The 27,571-nt window shown below is 37.0% G+C and overlaps 1 protein-coding gene and 1 pseudogene across 5 annotated transcripts in view; both read right to left on the bottom strand.

Moving 5' to 3' along the window:
- Nucleotides 1-27,571, bottom strand: part of DIAPH2 (diaphanous related formin 2) — a 784,101-nt gene that overhangs the window by 700,007 nt on the left and 56,523 nt on the right. For 2 of the 5 annotated variants that reach the window (XM_072956799.1, XM_072956797.1), the window contains exons 4-5: nucleotides 14,802-14,906; nucleotides 9,697-9,717 (exon numbers count right to left, since the gene is read on the bottom strand). In XM_072956799.1, coding sequence (XP_072812900.1) covers nucleotides 9,697-9,717; nucleotides 14,802-14,906 — 126 coding nt within the window. Of the gene's footprint in view, nucleotides 1-9,696; nucleotides 9,718-14,801; nucleotides 14,907-23,256; nucleotides 23,379-27,571 lie in introns of those variants that run through there. The other 3 variants (XM_072956800.1, XM_072956798.1, XM_072956801.1) reach the window with 2 other exon arrangements.
- On the bottom strand, nucleotides 23,689-24,860 carry LOC102535516 (E3 ubiquitin-protein ligase KCMF1 pseudogene; annotated as a pseudogene).

The following is a 27,571-nucleotide window of genomic DNA, read 5'->3' as shown; positions in this document are numbered from 1 at the left end:
CCCCTCTGCCAAAAAAGCATCATCATCAATGAAAATAAGTGATTCGTCTAAAGTATACAAAGTAGTTACTGTACTCAAAGCACAAGAATTACACTGCATGAGCAATTATTTCCTCCTTAGATCACAAGTTCATTGAAGAAAGGAACCGTGACAGGTTAGTAAAAATTTACAAACAGATCAGCATAAAAAATGAACTCGGAAAGCTTCTTCTATCTTTGATTGATGCTCTTAAAATTCATTTTTGTTTTCTATATTGTTTTGATAGGTAACTGTGGTTGCAACTATAATAGCCCATGCAATTAATGCAGTAATCCTGGTATCTGAATTATGGTGACCACAGTTTGAAAAAAGTTACCTTAAAAGTTACTAGTCACATGACCATTATTTAGAGATGCAGGCCCACAAGGCATTAGGCTCAAAGAGCATTTCATACAAGCATATAAACTGGATACTAATCCATATTATGAATATCTGTTGACCACAGATGGGAAATGCCTTGGCCAGTATATACTACTCAAAAAAAAAACTCCATGGAAAAGGCCAGAACCCAGCAATCTGAGGCTAGAGGCCATGCCTTCCTTTAAAAAAAAAAAAAAAAAGATGCACAAACCTACAGAAATACACATAATATGCACCTCGAATGAGAAAATACATGAAAGGGCTTTAAAAACTCTAAAGCACTTTTATAAATCTAAGGTGGCATTTTTAAGATGATCCTATTCTGCCCTTACCCCATTCACAGGAGCTGATTTCGGTTCAACCACACAGTCCTTTCCTAACAGATAAGCGAGTAAAAGAAACTTGATTAACTGAAATGGGAAATGGAATCATACTTTTTTTTTTTTTAATGGAGGTACTGGGGATGGAACCCAGAACCTCGTGCATGCTAAGCCTGCGCCCTACTACTGAGCTGTACCCTACCCCTACCTTGATCATAATTTTATCGTGTCCAGTTTTTCTCCTGAGGACAATGCTACCTAGATCAAGAAAGCATTGCCTCCTAAGAAATATCCCTGTGCCACGCCACTTAAAGTTTGATAACAGTAACAGCAAATTTTACACAGAGCTTTTAAAGGATATACGGTATAGAGACTATATTACCTAACAAAAACAAATATACACACAAAAAAACACTTATATAATTATCTCATGCTATATGGCTGATCAAAATTTTTGCCATTAAGCAAAAAAAAAAAAAATCAATGCAATATGAAATAATGACAACACTAGTTTCAAAAGTCTTACACCAAGCATCAGATTTTAAGTGTGTTCTTCTTACCTGATAATATACACAGGGAAATATCCTCAACTGAAATTTGTAACATGATCACAATCAAAATATACAGAAAATAAACTGGCAGTGCAGAATCCTACATGAAAAGGATTTCTTTTTGTTGGCAATATCAGGATATACTATAAAGCATAACTACCCCATACTCATAAATATTAATGTAATCAATTTACAAATCATATGTCTAAACTAAAGTCAGTATCCATACTTTTAGACGTTTCCAAATGCCCAAGGTAAGATGACTTGCTAGTATTTTATAATCGACATTATCTTAGCATTCCTTAAACAATGAATTTAATCTGGCAGGATGAAATAATGTAATTTACGACAGTGCACTGGAAGGGAAGGGACTGATAAGAAACTGTTCTAAAAATGAATGGAGGTTTAAATAATAAAACCTTTCAAAACATATGCAGATATTCCTATCTAAAACAAGTATAATTCACAAGCTGGCTTGCAGTATTAAAACATAAGGAAATAGAAAGGGAGCTACTCATTGCACACGATGAATATGAAATTAGAAAAGACTGAAATTAGAACTTTAATGGTGCTGGTGCTCTTTTTTAAAGATCACTTATAAAATATACCATCGTTAAACGGTCTCAGGTCTTATTTTCATCAGATTACCAAGTGAGTTTTTCTACTTTATATATACTAGTTAAAAATAATTGCATTGATTATTTTTATTCTGATTGAATTTAATTTTTAAGAAAATTGTCATCACCATAAAACTAAATTTTTAAAATACTGTACAATTTCTAAACCTGTAAGGAAAAACAAGCAAATTGGAGTGCAAGAAAGCCATGTTTTAGCAGGAAGCAGCTACTTCAAACTCCAATAATCAATGTTTTGTCTCCCCCTTCTGGACTATATAATTTTTTTTTTAAGCCAGCAAAGTAAGATTTGATCTTTTTTCACGGGACATACTCAAATAATTGTTCTGACGCAAGTGTAACATTACATGAAGTAATCATTACAATACTATTCAATCAGTAAACTAATAAAACTTCAATTTAATAATACAATAGCATCTTAACAGTCCACAAATACATCCTGCCACGCTGAGTGGTATTTTATGGATATTATAATTACTAGGTGGCTTGTAGTAAGAAACATATCAATAGCATTTTCAATTTATTACTTTGAGCCTGGCCGTACCATTATATTTTTAACAGGAACCTTCTTTCAGTATGAACTTTTTCACTAGACTGGGGGAATGAATTCATTTGGCTCTATTTTGAGGAAAAGGTCTTACAATATTCACTTAATCAGCGCCCTGGATTCCCATGCCCCAATTAGATCAAACAAACATACATTGTACCTGCCCCTCACCTATGATGGGACTGTCCTTTTGACTCAGATTATTTAGAAACACTGCAAAAGGTACAACTGTGACATTCTAATAATATAAAATGGCTAATCTAGTGAGCAATATTCCAAATATGCCAAAATGATTAGCTCTTTTCTATCTGGGTCCACTGAGTCAGAGAAGTACACATGACCTTCATTGCCTAGTACAGATAATGAGGCTGCAGTTTATAAACAGATAAATGCTATTAGAATGATAAACAGCATATGTTCAGCAGCGATGTGCAGAGACTATATCTAAAATAGTAAAAATAGGAGTCTGAAACAGAAAACCAAATTATAAAATTCTACTCAATGCAACAAGTGCTAAAGAAATGGTCTCGCGTGGTGATCACCTTATTCCTGTTTCTGTGATTTTACTAATTTCTCCCTGATTAACAGGTCTAAACTGGACTCATCCTGTTTTACTCCAAACGGGGTCTTGCTCCTGACTTCTCCACGAATGCTCAAGTCACCATCACTTCAGTCGCCCATGCTTGCAATTTCCATCATTACTGATTCACATGGCTCCTCCGCCCTCTTTAGTCCTTTGCTGAGGCTGATATGGTCTACTTCCACAATCTCTCTCTCTCATCTAGAAACTCCATCTAGTTTTTACTAACCACTCCTCCAGTTCAGGGTCTTATCACTTAAACTACTGCAACAACTCTCAGCTACAACTCGCTGCCCCATACTCTAACCTCTCTGATTTCCACTGCTCCATTAAGCTTCCCCAAATACAGCTGGGATTCTGTCATCCGGGTGCTCAAAACCTTCCAGGATTCCTCACTATTCAAGTACCAACTCCTCGGCACAGCCCTCCTAAAATGACCTTAACCTACCTTTCCACATTTACAACCACTGATATGTTTAACCTGTTTTTAGTTACCTTAACAAAAATACCCCCATACTTCCCCTTGTTCACTCCCCGCCAACTACAGGGGCCTCTTTGCTATTCTTCCAATACTCATGGCACACTCCTGCCTCAAAGCCTTTGCACTTGATGCCCTGTGCCTTTTATGTAAAGCTTTCTTCCCCAGATAGCGGTATTGGCTCCCCCAATTTCATTCATGTCTTTGTTCAAATGTCACTTGCTCAGAGGGCTCACCTATCTAAAACAGCGCATCCCTCATCCCACTCAGCTTTCACATCTCGCTTTTCTTCCTTCATAGCACCGACCAAGACCTGCCATTATATTTGATGTGTCTTGTTGTCTGTCTCCCCAGTTGGAATGTCAGCTCCATGAGGAATTTATCTGTATGGTTCATCATCCGAGCACCTCGGATAGTGCCTACTATGTAATAGGTGTCCAGTAACTTTCTGTCCAAGAAAGGAATGAAACTGTGGCTACAGAGGTTAACAAGGTCACGGCAATGACTGAGTGCTGATCAGGGATTCAAATTCAGGGCTTTCGGATGGCAAAACAAGCACTATCCCAAAAGACTCCCTACTGCTTGCCCTAGGTGCTCAACTATTTCTGTCATGAAATTACGTTATATTTAACATTGTTAGATCTGGTCACTATAATGCAATTTTCCAATTATCATATGTAATCATGTCAATGCTTACTCTTTTTTTTCCCCCCTACAGAAGAATGGTTCTTTTTCCACCTGTGGAGAAATTACTCCTGTCTTGCAGTGAAATCAAATCAATCATCTTAGCTGATTTCTAAATCTGTTTTATGTAATGTGTTACTAAATAATAAAAACAATTTATTTTCTTTCAAAAAGTTTACAGCACTTATAACTAGAAGACACTGAGAAAGCCATTCAGTTCTTTCCATCACTAGCCTACTCAATTCTTTTTTGCTATTTTAAGATATTGACAAGATATTTTATCATTTCCTTTCGTAGATGGCATCTATAACAAATCTTCAACTACTTTATTAAACCTTTAAAATGACTTCGTCAATATTATCTTGAGACCACATACGGCGTTAATTTTTTTTCTCAAAAAAGCCCAGCAATAATCTATACTACATTTACACACAGCTTCCTACAGAAGCAAAACATTCTTTTTTCCATCCAGCTGAATCCTTCCCACCATTCTTGACCAAGAGTAAATCATCCTATCAAACTGCACACATTGTGCGTACTTAGCCAAAAAAATGGCAGCTCATAGTATTATCTTATTTTACCATGTAATCTTCATGTTCTGTCTTTCAGACCAAGCATTTTATAGAACTTAATATCTTTAACCAAAAAAATGTAATTTAGACCTACCTTTTACAAGGCTTTTTATATGTTAAGTATATTAAATATCAACAGTAAACTTCAAACCCATTCTGAATTGAGTATTATTATCCTCATTTTATCGATGGAGAGGCTGAGGTTCAGAGATGTTAAGTAAATTATTTAAGGTCACACAGTATGCAGCAGAATTGGAAGCTGATCTCAGGTCTATTTGCCTGTAAACGGATGGACCTCTACTAAAATTTGCATCCCTTCTTAGGGTCTACAATGTGGATATAAAAAGACAGACCCACTGGGTAATAGAGAATATTATTCAAGGATGTACATTATTAGTACCTAAAGTAATATAGGAGTGTTATAAAAGAAGCCATTAAAGAACATATAATGTAAGAGAAACTATAAGATAAAGTAGAAAGTGATTCTATATAAGAGTTAAAAATAAAATGCTACAGAAGTTCAGATAAATTACTAGGAGGAAACCAGGGGGTAGGGGGATGGGAATCAAGGCAGATTTCATGGAAGAGCTGAAAATGGGCAGAAGGCTGACACAGGAAGGAAAATATTCTAAGCACAAAACAAACAAAAAGATCCAATGAGCCAAGTCAGAAGCAAGACTGCATGAGGCTGAGCAAATGGTTATGTTCAGGTAACAGCCTCATTTTTTTTTAAATTGAAGTATAGTTGATATACATTATCTAAGTTATAGGTATACAACATCGTGATTCATAATATTTAAAGGTTATACTCCATTTATAGTTATTATAAAGTATTGGCTATACTCCCTATGTTCTACGCTATATCCTTGTAGTTTATTTTATACATAATAGTTTGTACTTCTTAATCCCCTGCCCCTATATTACCCCTTCCCCTATATTACCCCTCCCCTTGTCCCTCTCCCTACTGGTAACCACTAGTTTGTTCCCTATATCTGTGAGACTGTTTCTTTTTTGTATAGTCACTAGTTTGTTGTATTTTTTAGAGTCCACATATAAGTGATGTCATACAGTATTTGTCTTTCTCTGTCTGACTTATTTCACTTAGCATAATATCCTCCAAGTTCATTCATGTTGTTGCAGATGGCAAAACTTCATTCTTTCTTATAGCTGAGTAGTATTCCACTGTGTATATATATCACATTTTCTTTATCCATTCGTCTGTGGATGGACACTTAGGCTGCTTCCATATCTTGGCAATTATAAATAATGCTGCTTTGAACAATGGAGTACATGTTTATCTTTTCAAATTAGTGTTTTCATTTTTTTCAGATATATACCCCAGGGTGGAATTGCTGGGTCATGCGGTAGTTCTATTTTTAGTTTTTGGAGAAACCTCCATACTGTTTTCCACAGTGGTTTCACTAATTTACATTCCTACCAACAGTGTACGAGGGTTCCCTTTTCTCCATGTCTTCACCAACGTTTGTTATTTGCATTATTTTTGATGATGGCCATTCTGACAGGTGTGAGGTGGTATCTCAGTGTGGTTCTGATTTGCATTTCCCTGATGATTAGCAACATGGAATATCTTTCATGTGCATGTTGGCCATCTGTACATCTTCTCTGAAAAAATGTCTATTCAGTTCTTCCGCCCATTTTTTAATCAGGTTCTTTGTTTTTTTGCAACAGCCTGATTTTTAAAGTAAATTTATAAAAGAGAATAGTGAAAACTAAGGCTGATGGTAGTTTGAGAACAGGAAGGCCTCAAATGCCACCATTTCTGCTTCTCATCAACACTGGATAGATAAAACAAAGACAAGGTCATGTAGACCTGGTGCATGGCATACTCTATCTTCCCATTTTCAATCTGGCTTCTACATCACTCAATTTTTGACCAACACATGTAGTCTTTAGGCACCCATAATACTTAAAGTGATTATTTCTTCTCTCTGGAACACATCTTATGAAATTCTTATCTGTCCATTTTATCAACAAACATTTTCCATCTGTTGTAGATTAATGAGACCACATAAAATGAACCGTTTTGTATCTGACTTTCACCAGTGTGATTTTAAATATTGCTTTTTCACTCCTAGTCTCAACAACAGAAAGGTTGTTTGCCCTTTGCTCCTGAAGGCACCATTCCCACCTAAAACTAGAACTAATCCTTTACCACTTCCTCTAGAAGTTGATTTTCTACAGTTTCCTCCCTTTATTGCAAGACTTGCAGACTCCAATGTAAGCAGCAGCTCATAGATAAAGCAATGGGTATGAAACTGTTTCTACTGCAGATCAATCATAATATCTATATCATTATACTGTCTTTCAAAACACACTTGGACAAGATGAAACTGATCGCTGAATCATATGCAGCCACTCTGCCACCTTTCCTATACTATATCTTCATACCTTATCTTTATTGTTTACCTAGCTTCCCCATTAGACCTGGTATTTTGAGGGCAGGAGCTATGTTCATTGGGGAAGACAGACATATAATGTATAATAATAAAATATGATAAGCATTATAATAGAGCTATATACATGGTGCTATGGGAAGGAAGGAGTTATCTAAGACTGCTTCTTCTTCTAAGACTGACATGAAGCTTAATCCTGATGGCTATTTAGGATCTTGCTGGGCACAGTCAAGAAGAAAAGGGCATTCCGGCTCAAAGAAATAGAATATGCTTGATTTAGAGGTATTAAAGAGCAGAATGTTAAGGAATTGCCAAGCATTCCTGGACAGATAGAGAACAGGCGCATGTAAGAATGCAGCTGGAGATGAAATCAGAAAAGGACGCAGGGGTAAGACCACAAAGAGCAATAGGGGACCCTTTGAAAGTCCTGAGGGGGAAACAGCACCATCTCCTGTGACACTGTACAGCGCACAGGGGCGGGGTGAAAGAGCAAAGACCAGGAGACGACTGAGGAGGCGATGGCAATGACAGGTGTGTTACATGATGAGCCTGGACTAAGGCAGCAACAGCGAGGGTAAGTAGGGGAGAGAGCTGAGAGTTATTAGGAGAAATAATAACCAACAGAACTTGCTGACTGGATGTGGAGAAATCAGTAATATTTTAGTGACTTCTGGCACAGGCCACTGGATTGCTGATGGCGCCAAGGCCCGATAGAGAGGCTGGCTCTGGCCCACATTAACATAAGCTCCAGATTCCTTTATTGCCCAAAACCCCATTATTTAACCCCATCTTTCCACACCCAAGCCTCCAGTTCAATGCAGGTCCTCGCTGACTCACACATGTCTCCTAGGTAGCTCCCCCAACAAATGTCTACCATAATCCAGTCTTTCTCAAAGTGAGCTCTACAGCCTACCTGAAGAATCTCCGGTGGTGCTGGATAAAAAGGCAGTGTTCTTGGCCCTATCCCAGACCCCATGAGGGAGAAAATTTGCATTTCGGTATAGCTTCAACTTTGAGAACCATTAGCTTAATCCAGCCTGCCTACTACTATCAAATTTATTTTTCTTAAACCCTGCTCTTCCTCCTCTGACTTGCTTGCTAAACTAATTTCTAATCGTCTACCTGGACTTCAAGACTCTCTTCCAACTTAATTTTTGAATCTTTCAAATATACGTTTTTGTTCTTTATTCTAACAAAGGCAACCTCATCTCTCACTTCCCTCTTCTCCTCCACCCCCTCTATCCAACAAAATTTGGTTCTTTCTCCAAGCCTTTGCATTGAATGTCACTTCCATAATCTGAGAGCTTCTCCACCTTCTCTCCTCCCCAGTCAAATCCCAGCTACCATTTACTAACTATTCCTGAAAGTCCAGAACTTTGCATGGAGTTTTCTCCAATTACTCTAACTCTACTTCTCTCTCCTGCTTATGTATTCCTATTACTCTTACACTCAGCAGGCACAATTTAAGGTTTGATTATTTCAACATATATTATTGAAACTATAAATTCTCTCATTCTTATTTCTAATCATCAGTGCACCTAAAACACATGTTGGCACATAATAAGCACTAAAGAAATATTTGTTCATTTTTGGAATTATCCCGAAAGATCGACAGCTTTTTCCCCCTAAATGTCACATGAATTAAAAAAGAAAAAAAGAGGACTTCAATTTTTAAAAGCAAAACAAATGTAAATATATTCACTGTTCCAGATATCACGGTACTTGGTGATGCTGTAGATAATGTTTCCTACCCTGTTTTTGAAATACAGACTGCTGAATCATGAAGGGCAGATAATTACAAATAGCTCTTAATCACAATATACAGGCCACTTTTGGTGTATTATGTGTAACAGTGTATCATGTCACTGTGACACTGAAATACGGTGTCTCAAGTACAGAACCTTTAGGAGACAGGAACAGAGAGAACCTTAAAAGATAATTCAAGCCAATCACTTCAGTTTATCCACTTAATAACTGAATCTCAGAGAAATCACATGATTTGCCCAAAGTCACAGAGCTGTGGAGTAGCACCCAACCAAGACAAGCACTCAGGCCTCCTAACTGAACACCAAAGGTTGCTTTCATTACACTCTGAGCTTCAGTGATACTAAAGCAAAGTGAGATACTTTGATAAGAATTCCTGTTAGCATCAACCAGCCTTTTAGGAGTCTCTCCCTGCCATCCTGCAAAACTGAGGTCAAACACACAATTTCCTCAGAATCCTAAGGACTGAACGAAACAGGCACAATTCCAAAAAAAAAATTTGTAAAAGGAAGGAAAACTTTCTAAGACAAAATATACAAGCATACTCTAGCTCTAAAGCATTCCCCAAAGCCACAGGAAAAATACTTACCATAGCTAAATTCTAATCACCTGATCTTAATATTCTTCTCACTGCTTTGGTTAAAATATACAACAAAAGAGGAACCAAACATATAAAACACTATAAGCAAAAATCACTCAATCCCCAAAAGCACACGTTCACATCTAAGGATAAAACTTCTTTTTGTACTCACCGTAACTTTACTTCCAACTATCTGCATGCAGTGGTCAACGGAGAGTGATTATGGTGTGAAAAAAAAAAAAAAAAAACAAACAAACAGCAACAGCATTAGTAATCAGAAGCTTTTCACAGAAGTTAAGTGTTTAGTAAATTAGTAACTAGCTAACCATATGTGTATTTTTAATATGTTAGATCTAGAGGCTAACACAAATACACTGGTACTGACTTCTACCATATTTCAAAAATGTTTAAAGTCTGCAAAATAAAGATTCCCAAATAAAAGATGATCACTATTTGAGAATTTTTTTTAATATTCTGTAATCGGCTACTCAGCCAGTGCAGTCTAAATATCAGGTAATGCAAGATTAAATGTAATCAGGAATCAGATATTTTATCAGCCCACAACCCCTCAAAAATTATCAATAGAAAATTGAATTTTTTCCAAATACTGCTTTTTTTCTCTTTCCTTGTTGTAATCAGTATACTGTTTAGGTTGAAATCAGGTGTTTTAGAATATAAATAGTGCATTTAAAGTCATGTATTAAGTTAAGAAATAAACTTTAGACTGAAAACTGGAAAACTTTATATTGTTATGAATTTAAGGTTTGAAACATTGTTTTATATTAGACTTGAAAATTACAAAGATAGATTGCTTATGATTCTAGTTTTCTAGGTCATCCTAGCATTTCTATTACAAGAGCAGAGTTTTCTATATAATGTGAAGACAAAGAAGCAGTTTATATTTAAACATACAGTTACTCATAAGGAGGAAACAGCTCAAAAACTGCAACTTCAGTCAAGCTTTCCTAATGGTTAAGAGATAAAAGAATTTCTGAGAGGCAGAACTGTGTTTAAGAAAGCAAGAGGCAAAAATCAGAGTCCCAAATGTAATTTGATGCCAAAATCCAAATATAAATCATTCTTATCAGATTTCCACACTTGAATATCATGTTCCAAAAAGAGCTACTCTATAATCTAAAATCAACGAACTTAATCCCTACAGAGTACACCTGAAACTAACACATTATAAACTGACTATACTTCAATAAAAAATTAAACCATTAATCTGATAGCAGTTATTATCAATATGTGTTCTATTTTTCAATTAGTACTTTAAAAATAAAAAATGTAATTGAAATCCCAATAAGAATCCTAAATTGAACGGGATACCTCAAGATACAAAAAGATAATGACAGTTTCCCACTAGGTTATTTCATTGGAATCCATGAATCTCCAACTGGAGAAGCTGCTTCCTTAAATATTCATTCGACAGACTATTTACAGGCAGTGATTATTTGGTTGAATAAAAGCCTCTTTGGTGCCATTAACAGTCTTCTGAATTCAAAGATATGCTATTGACCTAAATTATTTCCTCCCACAAAAAAGACAGAGGTCTTATTTGTCCCTTATTTATTTAGCACAGACATGAAACTAAAAAAAGAATGCAAGCCTGTCTTAACAATTAAGGCAGGTCTATATTCAGTGAAACGACCAGAATATGGCCCATTTAATGATTCATTCAACTGGCAAAATGACTGCATTTAGCTAAAGCACATCCAGCAAATAGATGACATGGGCCAAGGAAGCCAAAAGAAATTGATTTGGTCATGTTTGGGTTCAGTTGTTTCACCATATCCAGGTAATGCCCGGAAAAGACCTGAGAAACAAAATATCTGACAATGGCCAAGGCAAAACCACAATATATGTCTACACACATACTAATAGACATACTGCAACTCTCAACTGCTTATTATGTGAGTCAATCTAAAAAGAAACTTATCGATCTATTTGGTTATCACTATTTTAAATTATTTCCTGTCACATTTTTTAAATCAGTGATAACTTCATAGAAATATAATTTTACATATTTTTAAATCTCAACTTTAAAGACTGCAATTTAAGTTAGAAATAAACTAGTTTCTTAGAATTATCCTAATGGCATTGACATCTGGCAAACTGATGTTAGGATTTCGATGACTAAATTTTTCCTCATAGCTATCTATATAGCCTGTTAAAATATAACATGTAAGATTCCCAATAAATCACTAATGCATTTATTGTGCCTCTTTCAGGATTATGAATCGGTATGACGATGTTGCAATATTTAAAAAAGCCTGGTTTTCCATTTCTGAAAACATGTTGGTGTTTTGAAAATCTACTCTTCCATATTATCTGGCCAAATTATCCGTGTACCAACTGCCCTGGGTCAGGGCCATAACTGCGCTTGTTGCAATGAGCGTACGAGTCCAGCTCGAGCAGAAAAGAGGCTGTTCTCTGCTCCCTATCTAAAGTCCATTCATCACTGACAGCAACTCAAGCTACTTTTTTCCTTTCACATTATGGGACTTGAAGGGGAAAAAAACTAAGCAATGGTTTTCAATCAGTATCTTTTAATTTCCTTTATATTCTCTTATTTCAGGCTAATTTGGACACAGTTAATTACACAACAAAAGACTCTCTTTTGCTTTAGAAACAGGTTTTGAGCACAAGCCTGTGTATTAGTTTTATATTGCTGTACTGTCCTTACCCCGGAACCCAGGAGAATGACGGGCGTTTCTTAATAGTGCTCAAATTTCATTGGTTTCTTTTCCAGTTCCATAGAAAATGACTAATGCAGGTGTTAAAGAGGGAAATGTACAATTTATGTTTAAATTTAACTATAATTCTCACATGTTTCACATATGACTATAAAACATTTTTCCACCAGGGACTCTAGCCCTTAACTTTCTTTTCACTTCAAATTTGAAAGTTTTGACTATCTGTAAAGTATTTTCATAAAGAAGTGCTTACAATCATATCTACTTTAAATGTTGGAAACATTTTGACCCAGTGTATCAAGATGATGAAAAAGTAAGCATAAAAAAGCATGGCAGGCAAAGCATATCTAGAGCCTAAAAAAAGACAGCAGGATGGAAACCTTGCTTACACACAGGTAAACAGCCATAGGTGAGGTTATAATTTATGCAAATTTTATTGTCATGATCATGCAGCAGTCAAAGGATGAGAAGATGGTTTGTCACTGTGTGGCATCCCTCTCAGCTTCAAAAGGAAAATCATATATGCAATTTTCTTTGTTTTAGCCACAGAAAACTCAGCACTAATTAATGTCTCGCCAAGGTGAGAAAGCTTTAAAACATGCTTATCAACAGGCTTTCTTGCATCCTAATATTGGGTCCATGAAAAATATTGGCAAATAAAATGCATAACCTTAGAACTCTAATGAAAGTTCTGTACATATGTCAGATGCTCATATGTGTACTAAATGAAACAAATTTAAGTCATCTACTAGTTGTAGTATTGATTTTGAAGCTAATGCCTTAAACACAGAATTTTCATGTATTTCGAGAAACATTCCATTTCCATCTTTCAGATAAAGCAATTCAAGAGAGCTCATCTAACGTTCACCCAAATTTTAGAATTTTAATCTAAAAAATGATTCTATAATTTAAAATGTGCATTTTTCTGGTCGGTTGAAGAGGAAACAGTGTAAGAACAAGTGAAAGTAAGTTCTACACAGAGATAGAGTCAAAATCAAAAGGTTAAGGAATATGACCTTCATACAGTCTGCATCATATTCAGTCCCACTTACACAAACAGAAACAACAACAAATGAGCTAGAGACACTAACAAAATCTTGTCATTAAAAACACCACATAATTACTCATATATTACTATCTGTACTTTGCACTCAGATTCAGCCCTATGGATTTACTAGTGTATTTGCCTTTAGGAATTTGAAAAAATAACACCGAAGGTACACCCTGCATTTCCTGAAGCATTTTACTGTGAACAATAACTTGAGTGCAAAAATGAGAGGAGATTCATCAGAATTTCAAAGTAAAACCCTATGCCTCACCTAATTCTATTGAAAACGACGCTCATGGCAAATTTCACTTATCACTTGAAACATATTTCTGCCCTTGGATACCAGAAGCAAATTAAAAAACATGCTGTTGCTCTGCTCTGGCAGAGCTGCAATGCGTTACGTTTAAATAGTTTAGTGTTCAGATTTAGCTTGCTTAAAGTACAATACAGAATCAATACAATAGTAGAATTCAGGGCAAAATGCATCAGTAATTGCCACTGCAATTACTGTACTGAAACAGCATTAACAGGACAGCCAAATAATTTTAGAACATATTTTTCCAATGAAGAACTATTTTATTCACTGGTCAACATTTTAAATTTAAATTATGTATGTTTTAAATATGACTGTGTATGTGTAATATACATACCACACAAACATAAAATCACTGGGTCTGTGTTTTGTGTGTGCGTATATATATATACATACACATGCATATATAATATATACACACATAGTGATTTTCTGAACTCTAAATGTGAAAAGCTTCTTCACAGAAATGTAAGAGAGACAATTCACCTTTTCAAAATATACTTTTTTTTCTTACAAAAATAAATCAAACCTGAAAACTATTTTTGGAAGCACCTTAGGAAATGAATAAAGCAACACATTGCATTAAAACACTAAGTTTTTCCTGCTGAAAACAAGTCTTTTCAAAGAGCCCTACTTTCAAGTCTTGAGACTCACACACACAGATTCCATTAAAGTTCCTCTTAAGCACCCTCCTTTACGTTAAATGAAGCTGTACAATAACAATCATGAGGTAGCTTACATAGGTAGCATCAAAAAAATAATGGAAAAAAAATAACAAAACTGCTTATTAAAAATACCACTAAAAATTTCATGCAAGCAGATACCAGATACATAGCTTTAATGTAAACTTAGTCAAACCTTGTGACTAGGTTATGCTTGTGTCTTCTCCCTCAAAATCTGAAATTTTCATGTAACAAACTGCAGACTAAGTGGAACACCTGCAAATTGCTGTCATTGGTTAGTGAGGGCATGAAACCTCCACCCCAAAACTTCCTAGATTAACTTAGAGCCTTCTCTTCTTTGCCTGGTTGATAAGAATGGAAGTCTAAGAACAGTTTTGAAATATATACTAAGTGTGCCAAAGTACATGTATATGCTTTTTTTACGAATAGTCTATATGAGTACATTGAGGCAAGAACTGAGAAATCTGAGGTTTGGTTATTTTTAAGCAGATAAAGCTAAGCTCATTACGTGCTTGCCAGGAAAGTCTCACTACTTACAGATTTGGCAGTAGCGGAAATATACTGGCCGACCATCTCACGTTTGGTGGTAAAATCTTTGTTTCGTAAAGGAGCTTTCCGTTCTTCGTTAAGGTTCATGTCCTCCTGTTAAAAAGAACATTTATTGTGAGCAGTAGCAAACTTCTGCTTGAAAGTTTCCGAAGTGATTAATAAATATTAATCTTCTCTGTCTTAAAATAGTAAGTCATGCTGTGACCAACAACACTCATCATTTTTGTGGCTCCTTCAATATTATTTTTCACTCTAGATACCATAATCTTCTATAAATTTTACCACATATTCATGGTTCATAGCTCTACCTACTCAACAAATGAGCAGAAAGAAAAACATATTTTTAAACTATTCCACAGAATAAACCGGCAGTTTACAGCATAGATATACATCATACAGCCTTAGCAAAGCTATTTATTTACCCTGATAGCAAAAATAAACAAATAAACGAACACTTTACTATTTGGCATATGCTCCTTTAGGATCATTACCATCAAGAAGAGTAAATATGATTTGTAAATTAACAGGAAATATGTATCTGTAATATGTCACTGAAGAAAAATTCATGAGAAGTTGCAGAATTTAGAAAAGAAAAAAAAAATCAGAAACATAGTTATCTGTATTGGGGTAACAAAAACTACTCACTGAGGGGAAAAACAGTCAGTTACAAGAACACATTGTTTTGAGGTTCAATGAACTTTGGGTGGGAATGTTCCTTTATCTTGTGATACACACACTTGTGCAACTTTCACTACACATATTATTTTTCTTCATTTTGAAACTCATGTTAACCCCTGCATCATATTAAGACACTCTTGAAGGGTCACGAAACCAAGTTGGAAATGACCATGCTTCAAAAAGCAACACCACTGACACAACATTGTAGATTGACTATACTTCAATAAAAAATATATATATACACCCAAAAAAAAAAGCAGTATCAAATGAAGAGACAACGTACAGAATGCAAGAAAATGTTTACAAACCTTACCTCTGATAAGGGATCTGTATCCAAATTACAAAAAGGATTCTTATAAATCAACAGTAAAAAGACAAATAACCCAATTAAGAGGGCAAAGGATTTGAATAAATATTTCTCTAAAGAATATATACAAATGGCCAATGAGCATGTGATGTTCAACATCCTTAGTCACTGGGGAAATGCAAATCAAAACCACAGTGAGATACCACTTCACTCCCATGAGGATGGCTAGGATGAAAAGGTAATAATAACAAATGCTGGTGAGGATGTGGAGAAATTGGAACCCTAACATGCTGCTGGTGAGAATGTGAAATGATGCACTCTGGAAAATAGTCTGGCAGCTCCACAAGAAGTTACAGTTATGACATGGCCCAGCTTATATCCAAGAGAAATGAAAACATGTTTCCACACAAAAACTTGTGTGTGATTGTTCATAGCAGTAGCATCAAAGAGTGGAAACAATCCAAATATCCACCAAGTGATGAATGGATAAACAAATGTCATATGTCCACACAATGGAATAATGTTCAGCCATGAAGAGGAATGAAGTACTGATACATGCTATAGCACGGATGAACCTTGAAATCACATTATGCTAAATGAAAGAAGCCTGTCAAAAAAGATGATAAATGATTCCATTTATATCAAATGACCAGAATAGGCAAATCTATAGAGACAGAAAGTGGATTCATGGTTGTCAGGGGCACAGTAAGGGGGGATGGGAGAATTGGGGAGTGACAACTGACAGATATGTTTCTTTCAGGTGTGATAAAAATGTTCCAAAATTGATGTGATGGTTGCACAACTCTTTGAATATATAGAAAAATACACTGAACTATATCCTTTAAGAGGATGAATTTTACAGCATCTGAATTATATCTCAATTTTTTTAAAAAGGAAATCAGTATTTTTATCCCTTTACTTGCTGAGCAATTCTTACATTATTTTTTTAATCAAGTAAACTAATGGGCAAACCAAAAAAATTAAAATTATTTTAAAGATTCATATGTGAGAAATGGGGGGGGGGCAAAGGAGCCATAAAAAAATATTCAAACCACATCTATCTATTGAATAGTAACTTTAATGACCGCAAGAATCTCATGATCGATATTTGCACCCACTGCAGTGACTCTTATGATTCACTCAAAATCAATACCTATAAATTTCGTGTATATATACCTGACCCCCCTTCCTAATCACCTCTACTTCTACTTTTCCTATCTTATCTCATTTCTCATTTGTATATCCTACTTTTTAATGACTTACTTAAAGGCAGGAGACATCTTTTTCCTCTCTTTCTCTCAGGCTAGATCTAGCATTGTTGGATCAAAGCAGAATCACAGAAATGAGACTAGATAGCACTCTTACGAAGTCACAGATGCTCATCTATGTTCTGTGTCGATTTCAACTAACAGGTAACTCACAATCTCCACAGTCTGCCCGTCCCATTATAAGGCAATTTAATTTTTGCAAAGTTTTTCTTTGGAGGACTGGAGCTAAAATATGTACAACAAAATACTAATATGTTAAGGTGGCAGGACTGTGTCATTTTTTCTTCCCTACTTTCTAGAATTTGAATCCCTTATTGACTGAACATGGGCCACACACCAGGGGATCATACTATGTATGCTAGGCTGGCTAAGGAGTGCAAATTTGAAAGACTGCTTGTACCCACAAATGAAATGAGTTATTATTTGTGAAACACTTAGAACAATGCCTGAGACTAGTAAATGCTCTATTTGTTAGTTAGATAGGTAAAAATAAACAATTCATGGTCTAGGAGGGAAAAGAGATATGCAAACAAATCATTATAACAGAGGCATGTAGAGGATGTCTAGCCAGAGCGGACAGTTACGTTTAAAAATTTGGGCTACTGAAGTAATTCAAAAAACTGGTGCTGAGAGTCCGAACTAAGAGAGATCTGAGATAGCCAGACTGGACAGAGGGAATAAACTCAAGGAACATGTAAATGTTATATGAAAGCCACATTCTCTCCTTCAGGATAAAGTATACCTACCAGCTTCAACCTATCTTCAGTGTCTCTCTCAAATACTGTGTTTGATGAATCCAAGGAAGGAAAGGACTTTCCACCTCCTTCATCTTGTAATACTATACCTCTATTAATTCAGCCTTTGATTTTATGACCTTATTGGCAAGAACATCATTCTGCGGACTCACATTGTGTTTGTTTCCATCAAAACCCCTAAATACTGCTCACATATGCTAGACTATGTCTCTCCGATCTCAAAACATACTAATTAAATTACAGTCTCCTGCAAACATGGTTAGTATGAACCTGCATCCCCCAAGTAGAATCAACTAAGGAACACGACAAGACTGAGTGTCTGTATTTGCACTTCACAGCCAGGCCTAAGAGTGTGGTAACACCACATTTGGCATCTCTAGACAGAGAGCTGGCTCTTCCTTCTGGTGACATTTCTACGGTACCACGGACCTCCAATTCAATTTTTAACGGGAAACACTGCTAAGATCATGCTATCAGAAGAGAATCATGGAGGCAAGGAGGACAATAAGGGGAATACGGAGATTATAGACCTCAGAGGAATGTTGTCAAGATTAAGTGTGATCATGTAACCAAGCCTGGTGTATATTACCAGTTGTCAAAGAATGCTAGCTATTAGTGTTACTATCACCTCCCTAGTCTCAGGGGTTTTTGGTTGTTGCTGTTTTAACACTTTCTATCTTACCCTTTTTGTATGTTCGAATAATAAAAGGTCGTCTGTAGTTTTTCTACATACACTATGTGGTTACACACTTCCATTACTTCGCTCATGATGCTGTTGTCTCTGCCTAGAATGCTGTCATCTTCACCACCCTCTCCCTCTATTAACTCCCATCTCATCCCGCCTCACCCCAACCCGCTCAAATCCCTATCTGGCTAACTCAGATACTTCTGCTAATTCTTCAGATTTTCCCCCAAAGCACCTCATCTAGAAATGACTATCTTCATTCTATTCTTCCATAATAATTTCCTATATTATAGCACTTAAAACAAAACTCTGATAAATCCATCTCCCCCAAACTATAAGCTAACTGAGGGCAGAAACTGGGCTCTTTCTGATCTTTATATTCCCAAGCAAAGAGCATAGTTCCTGGAATGCACCAAGCATTTAATAGATATTTGTTGAAGCAATGTGGCATTTAGGAGCTTTTTCTCTAAATATCTTAATTTGCTTTACAGCCACAAACATTTTGTTATACCTCTAAATTTGCTGTACAGGTTGACTGCACATAGGTACCATTCATATGAACAGAAGAGATCATAATGACTCATCTTATTCTTATAGAAAGCAGCAGCATACTACTAATTAGGCAGCTAATACTTCCAAATCATTAACTCCAGCTTTATAATATAATCATAAAACTAAATAGAGCAATACTCATAATTCAATATTAATTCTAAACAACATAATTGAACATGAAACTACTTCCAAACACACTGAGTTCTTATAGTACTCAAAACACAAAAGTTTTTAGGATATTTAACATTTAGTTTGTACTTTCACAGGACATGAGAAGAATGTAGTGCTTTGTGGTTTTTAAAAAAAAATGCTGAAGTCTAAATAACTGACCACTTATAATATTTGTATTGTATTTGCATGAAGCCGAATTTGTAAACTGAACCACTTTTTCTCCTTCCACTTATGCTATGATGCAATTCTCCTATTACAGACAAACTCCTTCACTTCTTCAGCCGATAAACATTGTATTCTTAAAGTTATTACTGAGGAGCTATATAAGAATAGAGTCAAATTAGAAGTCAAAAGATGGACCAGCTGCCTATTCATTCATTTGTACTTTTTCATTCATTCATTTTCATTCTCTCTCTTTCCTCTCTCCCTCATAAATCTTTAAACAGGTGACAATATAATTTCTTAAAGTTTCTCGTGTTCTAACGTCATTTTCTATTTTCCTAACCCTTCCACTTGTTTTCACATTTGCTTTATGAGAGGTAAATGTCAACACTTTATGTTTTTACATCACTTTCTTCCCTACAGGAAGTGATACTTGCTCCTTCTTTCTATAAAATTGCTATAAATTTCTATGTATTTTCTATAAAGTAACTGTTTGTGTTTCTGCAACATGTATTGATTCCAGCTTTTAAGGCTGGATTTTCCACTTGCTGTTTGTAAATCTGAGTTTGACTTCACCATCAAATATTTGCCCTCTTCCTTCTGTTTCTCAATAGTAATTATTCAACTATTTTTTAACTTCTATCCTGAGGGGACTTGTACCCCTGAAGAGAATGAACCAATGATACTCTGGTACCTAAAAATATATCCTAGCATGAACAGCAATTATAGTGATCTTTGATTATTTCAAGGCTATAAATTAATGGATTTTTACAACATTCGTTTAGCTATTCTTTTCTAAAGATATGTTCATATAAAGATATGGTTTATAGAAACTTCCTCTAGCTTCTATGGACTAGAAAGGACAGAACATTTTTTTTCAAAATTCTAATAAATGTATCAGGGATTTTTCACATAAGTAAATAATTGGCCAGTTGTACCTGGTACTACTTAACTACCAAGTGTCTTCAAAAGAACCAGTGAATTTTACCTATATAGACTGTAGCCACATAACATGTAGAAGCTCACACGGAAAACAAAGCTAAAGGAAAAAAACTGCCCAAATACATTAACTCTACAAATAGTATGGAGGAGCCAAAAGCAGGAAAAAAGCATGAAATAAAGTGAATGTTACTGAGTATTGTACAAAACGTCTTCATCTATTTCTGCTTTCAGGTCCTGTTGGAGAGAACCAACTATGAACACCGACATATACCTCTTTACCATCAAGAAGGTAAATTTAGGATGCATATTTAGATATTAGGAAACACAAACATTATTTTCACTTTCCCATAATCCTTAATCCTGAGCTCAATACTCAATGGGTGATTTTCAGAGGTCAAAGATTACTTCAAGGATCCACTGTGGTTTGTGAAATATTTATTTTTGTTCAAAAACTTTGAAAAAAAATAAGCTGTAATATTTAACACAAGAATAACACTGGATCCACAGGTCCAAAAAGTACACGAGGTATCTTAAGGGGAGAGGGGAGTATTCACAACATCAGTGTACTGTAATGCACTGCAGTTTATAAGTACCTGGTTAAGTAGACTGATAGATAAAACTAGGTAAAAAAGCCTAAGTCAACCCTCAAAATAACAGCAGCAGCAAAATAGAAAAGCACCTTTAAAAGATTCCTGCAAAGACAACAGATTGAGGGCAATAATGACAATAATGCAAGCACAAGGGAACAAGAAAACGTTAAGTCTGAGCCTTTCATCAGCCATATCCTATGATAAAAATAATGAAAATTTAAGGCTAATCGGAAGCTGATCTCACAAGATCAAAAAGTATTAACGTAACTATCTGAAATACGCATGTATATCAATTATCAGTGATGACTCTCACTTTATGTGCATATTGTACCTTAAAATATTAGCTAATGATAGTATAAAGCTACCTCAAACTAGCAGACCACTTAAAATCTAAACATCTAGAGTGTGAGGGAAGCTTTTTCCATTTTCTCAGCAATAATTAGAATCATGCGACATGCAACTCAGTACTCAGTGAAATTTTATAAACTTAATGACACATGTTTAGAAGCCTCTTTTGAATTTCTTCTTTCTTTAATAGCCAAAGACAAAAGGTCCCATGACACTGAGGGAAACACTTGGTAGAAGCAGCTGAAATACTAATAATAATAATAATACATCCCGAACAACATGGCAGTAAACTAAAACACATTCCTTTGTTGGCAAATAACTGTCAGAAGACACATAGAAATCATTGCTGAAAATTTGCTAAAACAAGTATTAGAAAAATTACTCAGTGTGGGAGGTTTATCATAGAGTTGAATGAAAATACAGCTGTTTTTTCTTTAAACAACTCAGCTTGTATTATTTCCTAGATTGTTTCAATAATGAAATATAAAAACCACTTTTCTTTGAGTCACCAATGGAACAATCTAACAGAGAAAATGTACTGCCAAAATAAATGATTTATTTAATAAAAGGATGTATTATGAAAAAAACTTCAAGTGGGACTGTTAACCCACATGTTAAATTCAAACCATTGCAAGAAACCAAAATACCAAAGTGTTGTAGAGAGTCAAGGATGTCTTCTTTTAATAAAAGATATTTCAAATACAGTAAAATATTTACAATTTTTTTAAATGAGATGGGAAGTGAGCATGAAAATGTGCTGTACCTTACAGAGATATCTCTGGCTATCTTAAGACAAAACATTTTAAAACCTCTGAAATTTAAAGTGACTTGGGCATTTGTCATCCACAGAACGATGAGTAATCCCTTAACAGTTTAACAACTAGTGAGAAAGTAACTGGCTTTCAAATGAACTTCATTGAAAACGACACACATTGGCAGACCCAACTTTCAAGTCGGCCTCCTTCCCCCTTGCATTATTCACCTCTTCCTTCTTCCGGGCATTAGAGGCAGTGTCTGCAGCGGATGTGAGTAGACAAACGTCGGGGTGAGGGTCTACATATCAAGAATGTAGAAGAAAAATCGCATAAAGCCCTGCATGTCCCTGATGACAGCTAGCGAAGCCCGTTTCTAAAGCCCATTTTGAACCCATTTATTCACAAATAAACAGATGTAACACTTCAGATTAGTTCCAAGAACAACTGACTGTCATCAGGGAAGATGGAAATGTACTAGCCATGGTCCAGCAGGAAACCTTTGCTTGATTCATGGATTGGAATGAGAACATTAATACTATGATTTAATAAGTGTTGCTAACGATGTTCTCGTTCCACTTGGACCTATGTATCTTTGCCAGATTTATGTTTCAGCTGTAACAGACATCAAACCAAATATCAAAATAAAATGGACTTGGAACTAAACCTTCTAATTAGTCCCTTTTTTTAACCAAGACATAAAAAATAATGACACAGTGACACTGCTCTCACTAAAAAGTCATTAATCACAACAGCAAAGGCTTTGTACCCTTAATAAATAAGATAAACTCACTTTAAATCATTTTCAAATCTTGTTTCATGTTTTTCTCATTCTTTACTATGTCTGTATTTTATAACATACATAGTATCAGTACATATTTTAAATAAAATATATTGGGGTTATTTGCTCAAATATATATATTTTTTTTCTAACAGGGTAGGAAATCAAAAAGTTTGGAGACTACTACACTAGTTCAAAGGTGGACACTTTTTCTGTAAAAGGCCAAACAGTGAATGTTTTAGGCTTTGTGGGTCACAGGGTCTATATGACAACTACCTAACCTCTGCAATTATAGCCAAAAGGAGCCATCGACAATATGTAAACAAATGGCTGTGACTACGGTCAACAAAATTCTGTTTATGAACACTGAATTTCATATAACTTTCATGTGCCCTGAAACAGTCTTCTTTTGATTTTGTGCAACCATTGAAAAATATAAAGACTATTCTTACCTTGGGAGTCATACAAAATAAAGTCGTAGACACAGGGATAGTGTCTGTCGTCCTTCTGTTCCCCTGCACTAACAAAGTATCTGACATTCAGCAGAGAACTGTCAAATAAACGTCTCCATGACAGAGAAATTTGTCTTTGAGTTTTTTTTCCCCCGCATTTACACCTTACATTCTGCTATATCACCTCCACCCGAACATATGCTACTTGATGGTAGAGATTTTCGTTGAGTTGTTCTCTGCTCTCTCGCCCCCTCTTCTGAGCTTGGAAAGGTACTTGTATGTAGAAGACACTGGAACTTGATGAACTAAATCATGCAAACTCTGAGAACACTTTAATGTGAAAAAAGTTTTTTTTCTTTTTTTTTTCTTTTTTTTTCTTTTTTTCTTTTTTTTTTTCTTTTTTTTTTCTTTTTTTTTTTTTTTTTTTTTTTTTTTTTTTGTCATCAAAGAGGAGGTGGTGGAGGCTCATTTCCTTTATTACTCTCTTTCAGATTTAGGTTTTCTAAAGCGACATCTAAAGGCATAATATCTACACAGCCCATAGCACCGAAATCTGCCATCTCCCCCCGTTCCTCCTCGTCCGAGGACGAGCTCTCCTCGCGCACCAGCGTGGACAGGAGCAGCTCCTGCACGAACAGGCTGCGGTCCGCGCGCTCGCTCTCCATGCACTGGCGCTCTGCTTCGGACAGCTTAGGGTCATTCAACCTTGTTAAAAGAAACTGGGAGTTCTGCAGCGCCTGCTGACTGCTTTCCGTGTTGGCTGTGCTGGCCGTCGCCGTGGACTGCGTGACCGCAGTGGTGACGCTGCTGGCGTTGGAGCGCAGGGAGGCGTTGAGCGCGGTCTCCAGCTGCTGGCGCGCGGCCTGGGCGTGCTGCCGTTCCAGCTGCAGCTGCATCTGCAGCTGCTGTAACTGAGAAGCGGAAGGGCCAGAAGAGTTAAGCTGTCCTCCTGCAGAACGTCTCACGCCTGACAACTGAGGTAAAAGCTCAGCTATAGGATCCATGGCTTCCGGGCTGCTTGGAGAATACGAGCTCTGAGAGGAAGAGAGGCCGCGAGCAGAGCTGCTGGTAAAGTACATGTTTGACCTGCGAGCTCGGGGCCCTCCTAAGCCCCGGCCGGGGTGGGACATTCTACGTACGTGTCGAACACCAATCAATTCATATAAATCTCTAGGGGCCCGGTGTTCAAGTGTGAGATGGGCTGCGAAGTCGTCCGTGACGTGTTTGGGGTCGCTTCCAGGCAAGGCCGCGCATATCGGGCAAATTACTTCTGTCGAGGTTTCTGCGTGTTCAGAAGTGACATGTTCTTGCAGAGACGTCTCCGTGTAGCCCATCTTTCCACAATAGGGGCAAGTAAAGGCCTGCGGCTGCTCTACAGAGAAAGCTTCCCCACCATAGTACAAATCAAAATCTACCCTTGTTAATATGCACTGCATCGGGTGGTCAGTTGTATGCCTTGTCGTCCTTGCACCACTTTCATAACAAGATGCACAAAGATCGTAATTGTAGCAAATTAAACACTTATATCTGTGACCTCGAAAATTTCCTTTTAAACATGCATCACAGCTGACACCTTCATGTCGGGACATCCTAGTTCAGACGGTGGCGGCGCTGCCCGCGCCGGCCGGGCGACTCCCACTCAACTCCCGGGCTCGGCCGCGGGGGCGGGGTGGGCAGGGGAGCGCTGAGGCGGCGGCGGCGAGGCGGCGGCGAGGTGGCGGCGGCGGCGGCGAGGCGGCGGCGGCGGCGGCGAGGCGGCGGCGCGGCGAGGCGGCGCGGCAGCGGCGAGGCGGCGAGGCCGCGGCGAGGCCGCGGCGAGGCGGCGGCGAGGCCGCGGCGAGGCGGCGGCGAGGCGGCGGCGACGAGGCGGCGAGGCGGCGGCGACGAGGCGGCGGCGACGAGGCGGCGGCGACGAGGCGGCGACGAGGCGGCGACGAGGCGGCGACGGCGGCGCGGGGATGGGGGCGGGGCGGCGCGGGGATGGGGGCGGGGCGGGGGCGGCGACGGGGGCGGGGCGGGGGCGGGGCGGGGGCGGGGCGGGGCGGGGCGGGGGCGGGGCGGGCCTGGCCGCGGCTGAGCTCCTCCAGGAGCTTTGCATGTGGAATCACATACTAAACATTGCCTTTATTTGTTATTTTTGTCCTTGCTTTTTAAATTTTTCTTTTTTGTTTTGTTTGCTTGCTTTTGGGGGGGTAGGTAATTTGGTTTATTTATTTTTAATGGAGGTACTGGGGATAGAATCCAGGACCTTGTGCACGCTAAGCACGCGCTCTACCACTGAGCTATACCCTCCCCGCTTAAACATTGCCTTTAATAACTGAAGTTGAAGTGTGCCTAGAAATCAATCATAAATCACCACTAACCTCATCTTTTTATACAAACTATTCAATTACCTATGTTAGAACACAGTCCTTATTGACATATCTATGTGACTCTAATGTGACCAGTGTAAGAGGGACCTCCACTCAGAAGACCCTTGTGCTAGCTAAAAGAAAATAAATTCCAATTTGAACTTCCAAGACATCTCTGTTTACTTTTTAAGCTTAAAATGGAAATCCCCTATCCCCTCCCCCCCAAAAAAACAGCTGCATACAAAAAAGCAGTAATATTCAAAAGGAAATGCCAGTGTCCAGACACATCTTTCTCCTTACTCTGATCGCATTAATTCAGTTTAGATAAAAACAAGTTATCACTATTAAACATTTAATAGGCCTTAAGCAGTATGGTCCATGTACAAAAACCAGTTCAGTTATTCTCAGTAAGCTATGATAACATAATATGTTGAACAGTTATTCAATTACAGCATTATTAATTTCCTCATATTTGAAGTAGAAGAGAAACAATAGTTCACCAGTCCTGATTAGAGACAATACAAAATGTCTCTAATTTACATAAGAAAAGCTACAACTATGAACCTGATTCAAATTTGGATTTGGGGTTCAAGGTCATATGCAATATTGCGATAGTTAAGTCATCTTTTAAAGTTACCTCCCCCAAAAGTGTGGCAGCAGTATTGTTGTTCTGGTCCTACTAGTTTTCCCCACTTGTGGAAGATTTGAAAACATGACTCTGGGCAAAGGAGGGGAACAGGAATCGTAACAAGCAAGTATAATTTAACCCCATGCAGGTCATTATAAAAGTCATATAAAAATAAGTGGGTTTTTTTTTCCCTTCTTGAAAGTTTTAATGAAAGAACCACTTTCTAATTTTCAGTTAATAGGCAGTGACCATACTCCTAGTACAACATTCAGTTTTATAAACTACCAAAGACACGCTGCTAATAAATAGTGTGTGCTTCATAAAATCAGCAATCATCGAAAAGTTTCAAATTGAGAGTTTTATATCTGTCAGCAATAGCCATTTATACTATTACTCAGCAGAACTGTCTATACTTGTTTCATTGAGTATCCACTACATGAAAAGTGACATATCAATGCACAGAGCAGATGTCAGCATCCGCAGAATGTCAGTATCTACTAACCCACTAGGAAAGGAAAAACCTAACCACTTGATCTTTCAGGTAACTGGACTCATTCTAGGATTTTACTTTGCTATCAAGAGTCAAGTCATTGTTTACATGAGCTGTTAAGAGTCAAATAAAGGTTACAGTAATCAAATAAAGGAATTAATACTTTTTAAGAACTGTTCTGTAGTGATTTCAGACTGAGTCCAATAATCCCCCATGATTTACATCTATAAGCCTGTACAATGGGAACTGCCATTGACAGATGTGATCCTCAGGTGTAACAAGAGCTTCAACGATCAGAGTGACAGAGGATTATACTTGACTATTGCCTTTCATCATTTAAGCTTTTCACTAAAAGTTTCACCAAAATATATCATTTATTACCCAGAAAGTCCAAATAATAAATTGTATTAGCTATTTTATGGTAATTTATTTCTTGCCAAGCATCTCGTATACTGCTACTGTGTATAATGTTGTGCTATTTTATGCAATTATTTAAAATGTTTTACCTTTCAGGGTATGTTATCCTAAAACACCCGTATGGTATTTAGGCCCAATGGCCTAAACATTTGTAGTTCTGTGAAGTCTAAAAAGCCTGGTAACAGGAATAGCACAAAAAAGGATGAAAGACAAGAGAAACAAGACTGTCATAACAGCCATCAAGAAGGACAACATCTATTACATTACTTGTAGAATGAAGATCACCTACAAAGAATGAAATAAAAAAGGGAAATTTTGTATCAGGAAATCAACTTCTGAGTTGTACAAACAGAATGACTTAAGTGTCTTCTCTCAAGCAACTTTGAAAATGGCATTTTAACAGCTTTCCATTACTAAACTGTGGGCCTC

Source organism: Vicugna pacos, chromosome X, assembly GCF_048564905.1.
Source record: "Vicugna pacos chromosome X, VicPac4, whole genome shotgun sequence".
NCBI lineage: Eukaryota > Metazoa > Chordata > Mammalia > Artiodactyla > Camelidae > Vicugna > Vicugna pacos.
This window is presented reverse-complemented; position numbering and strand designations above follow the sequence as displayed.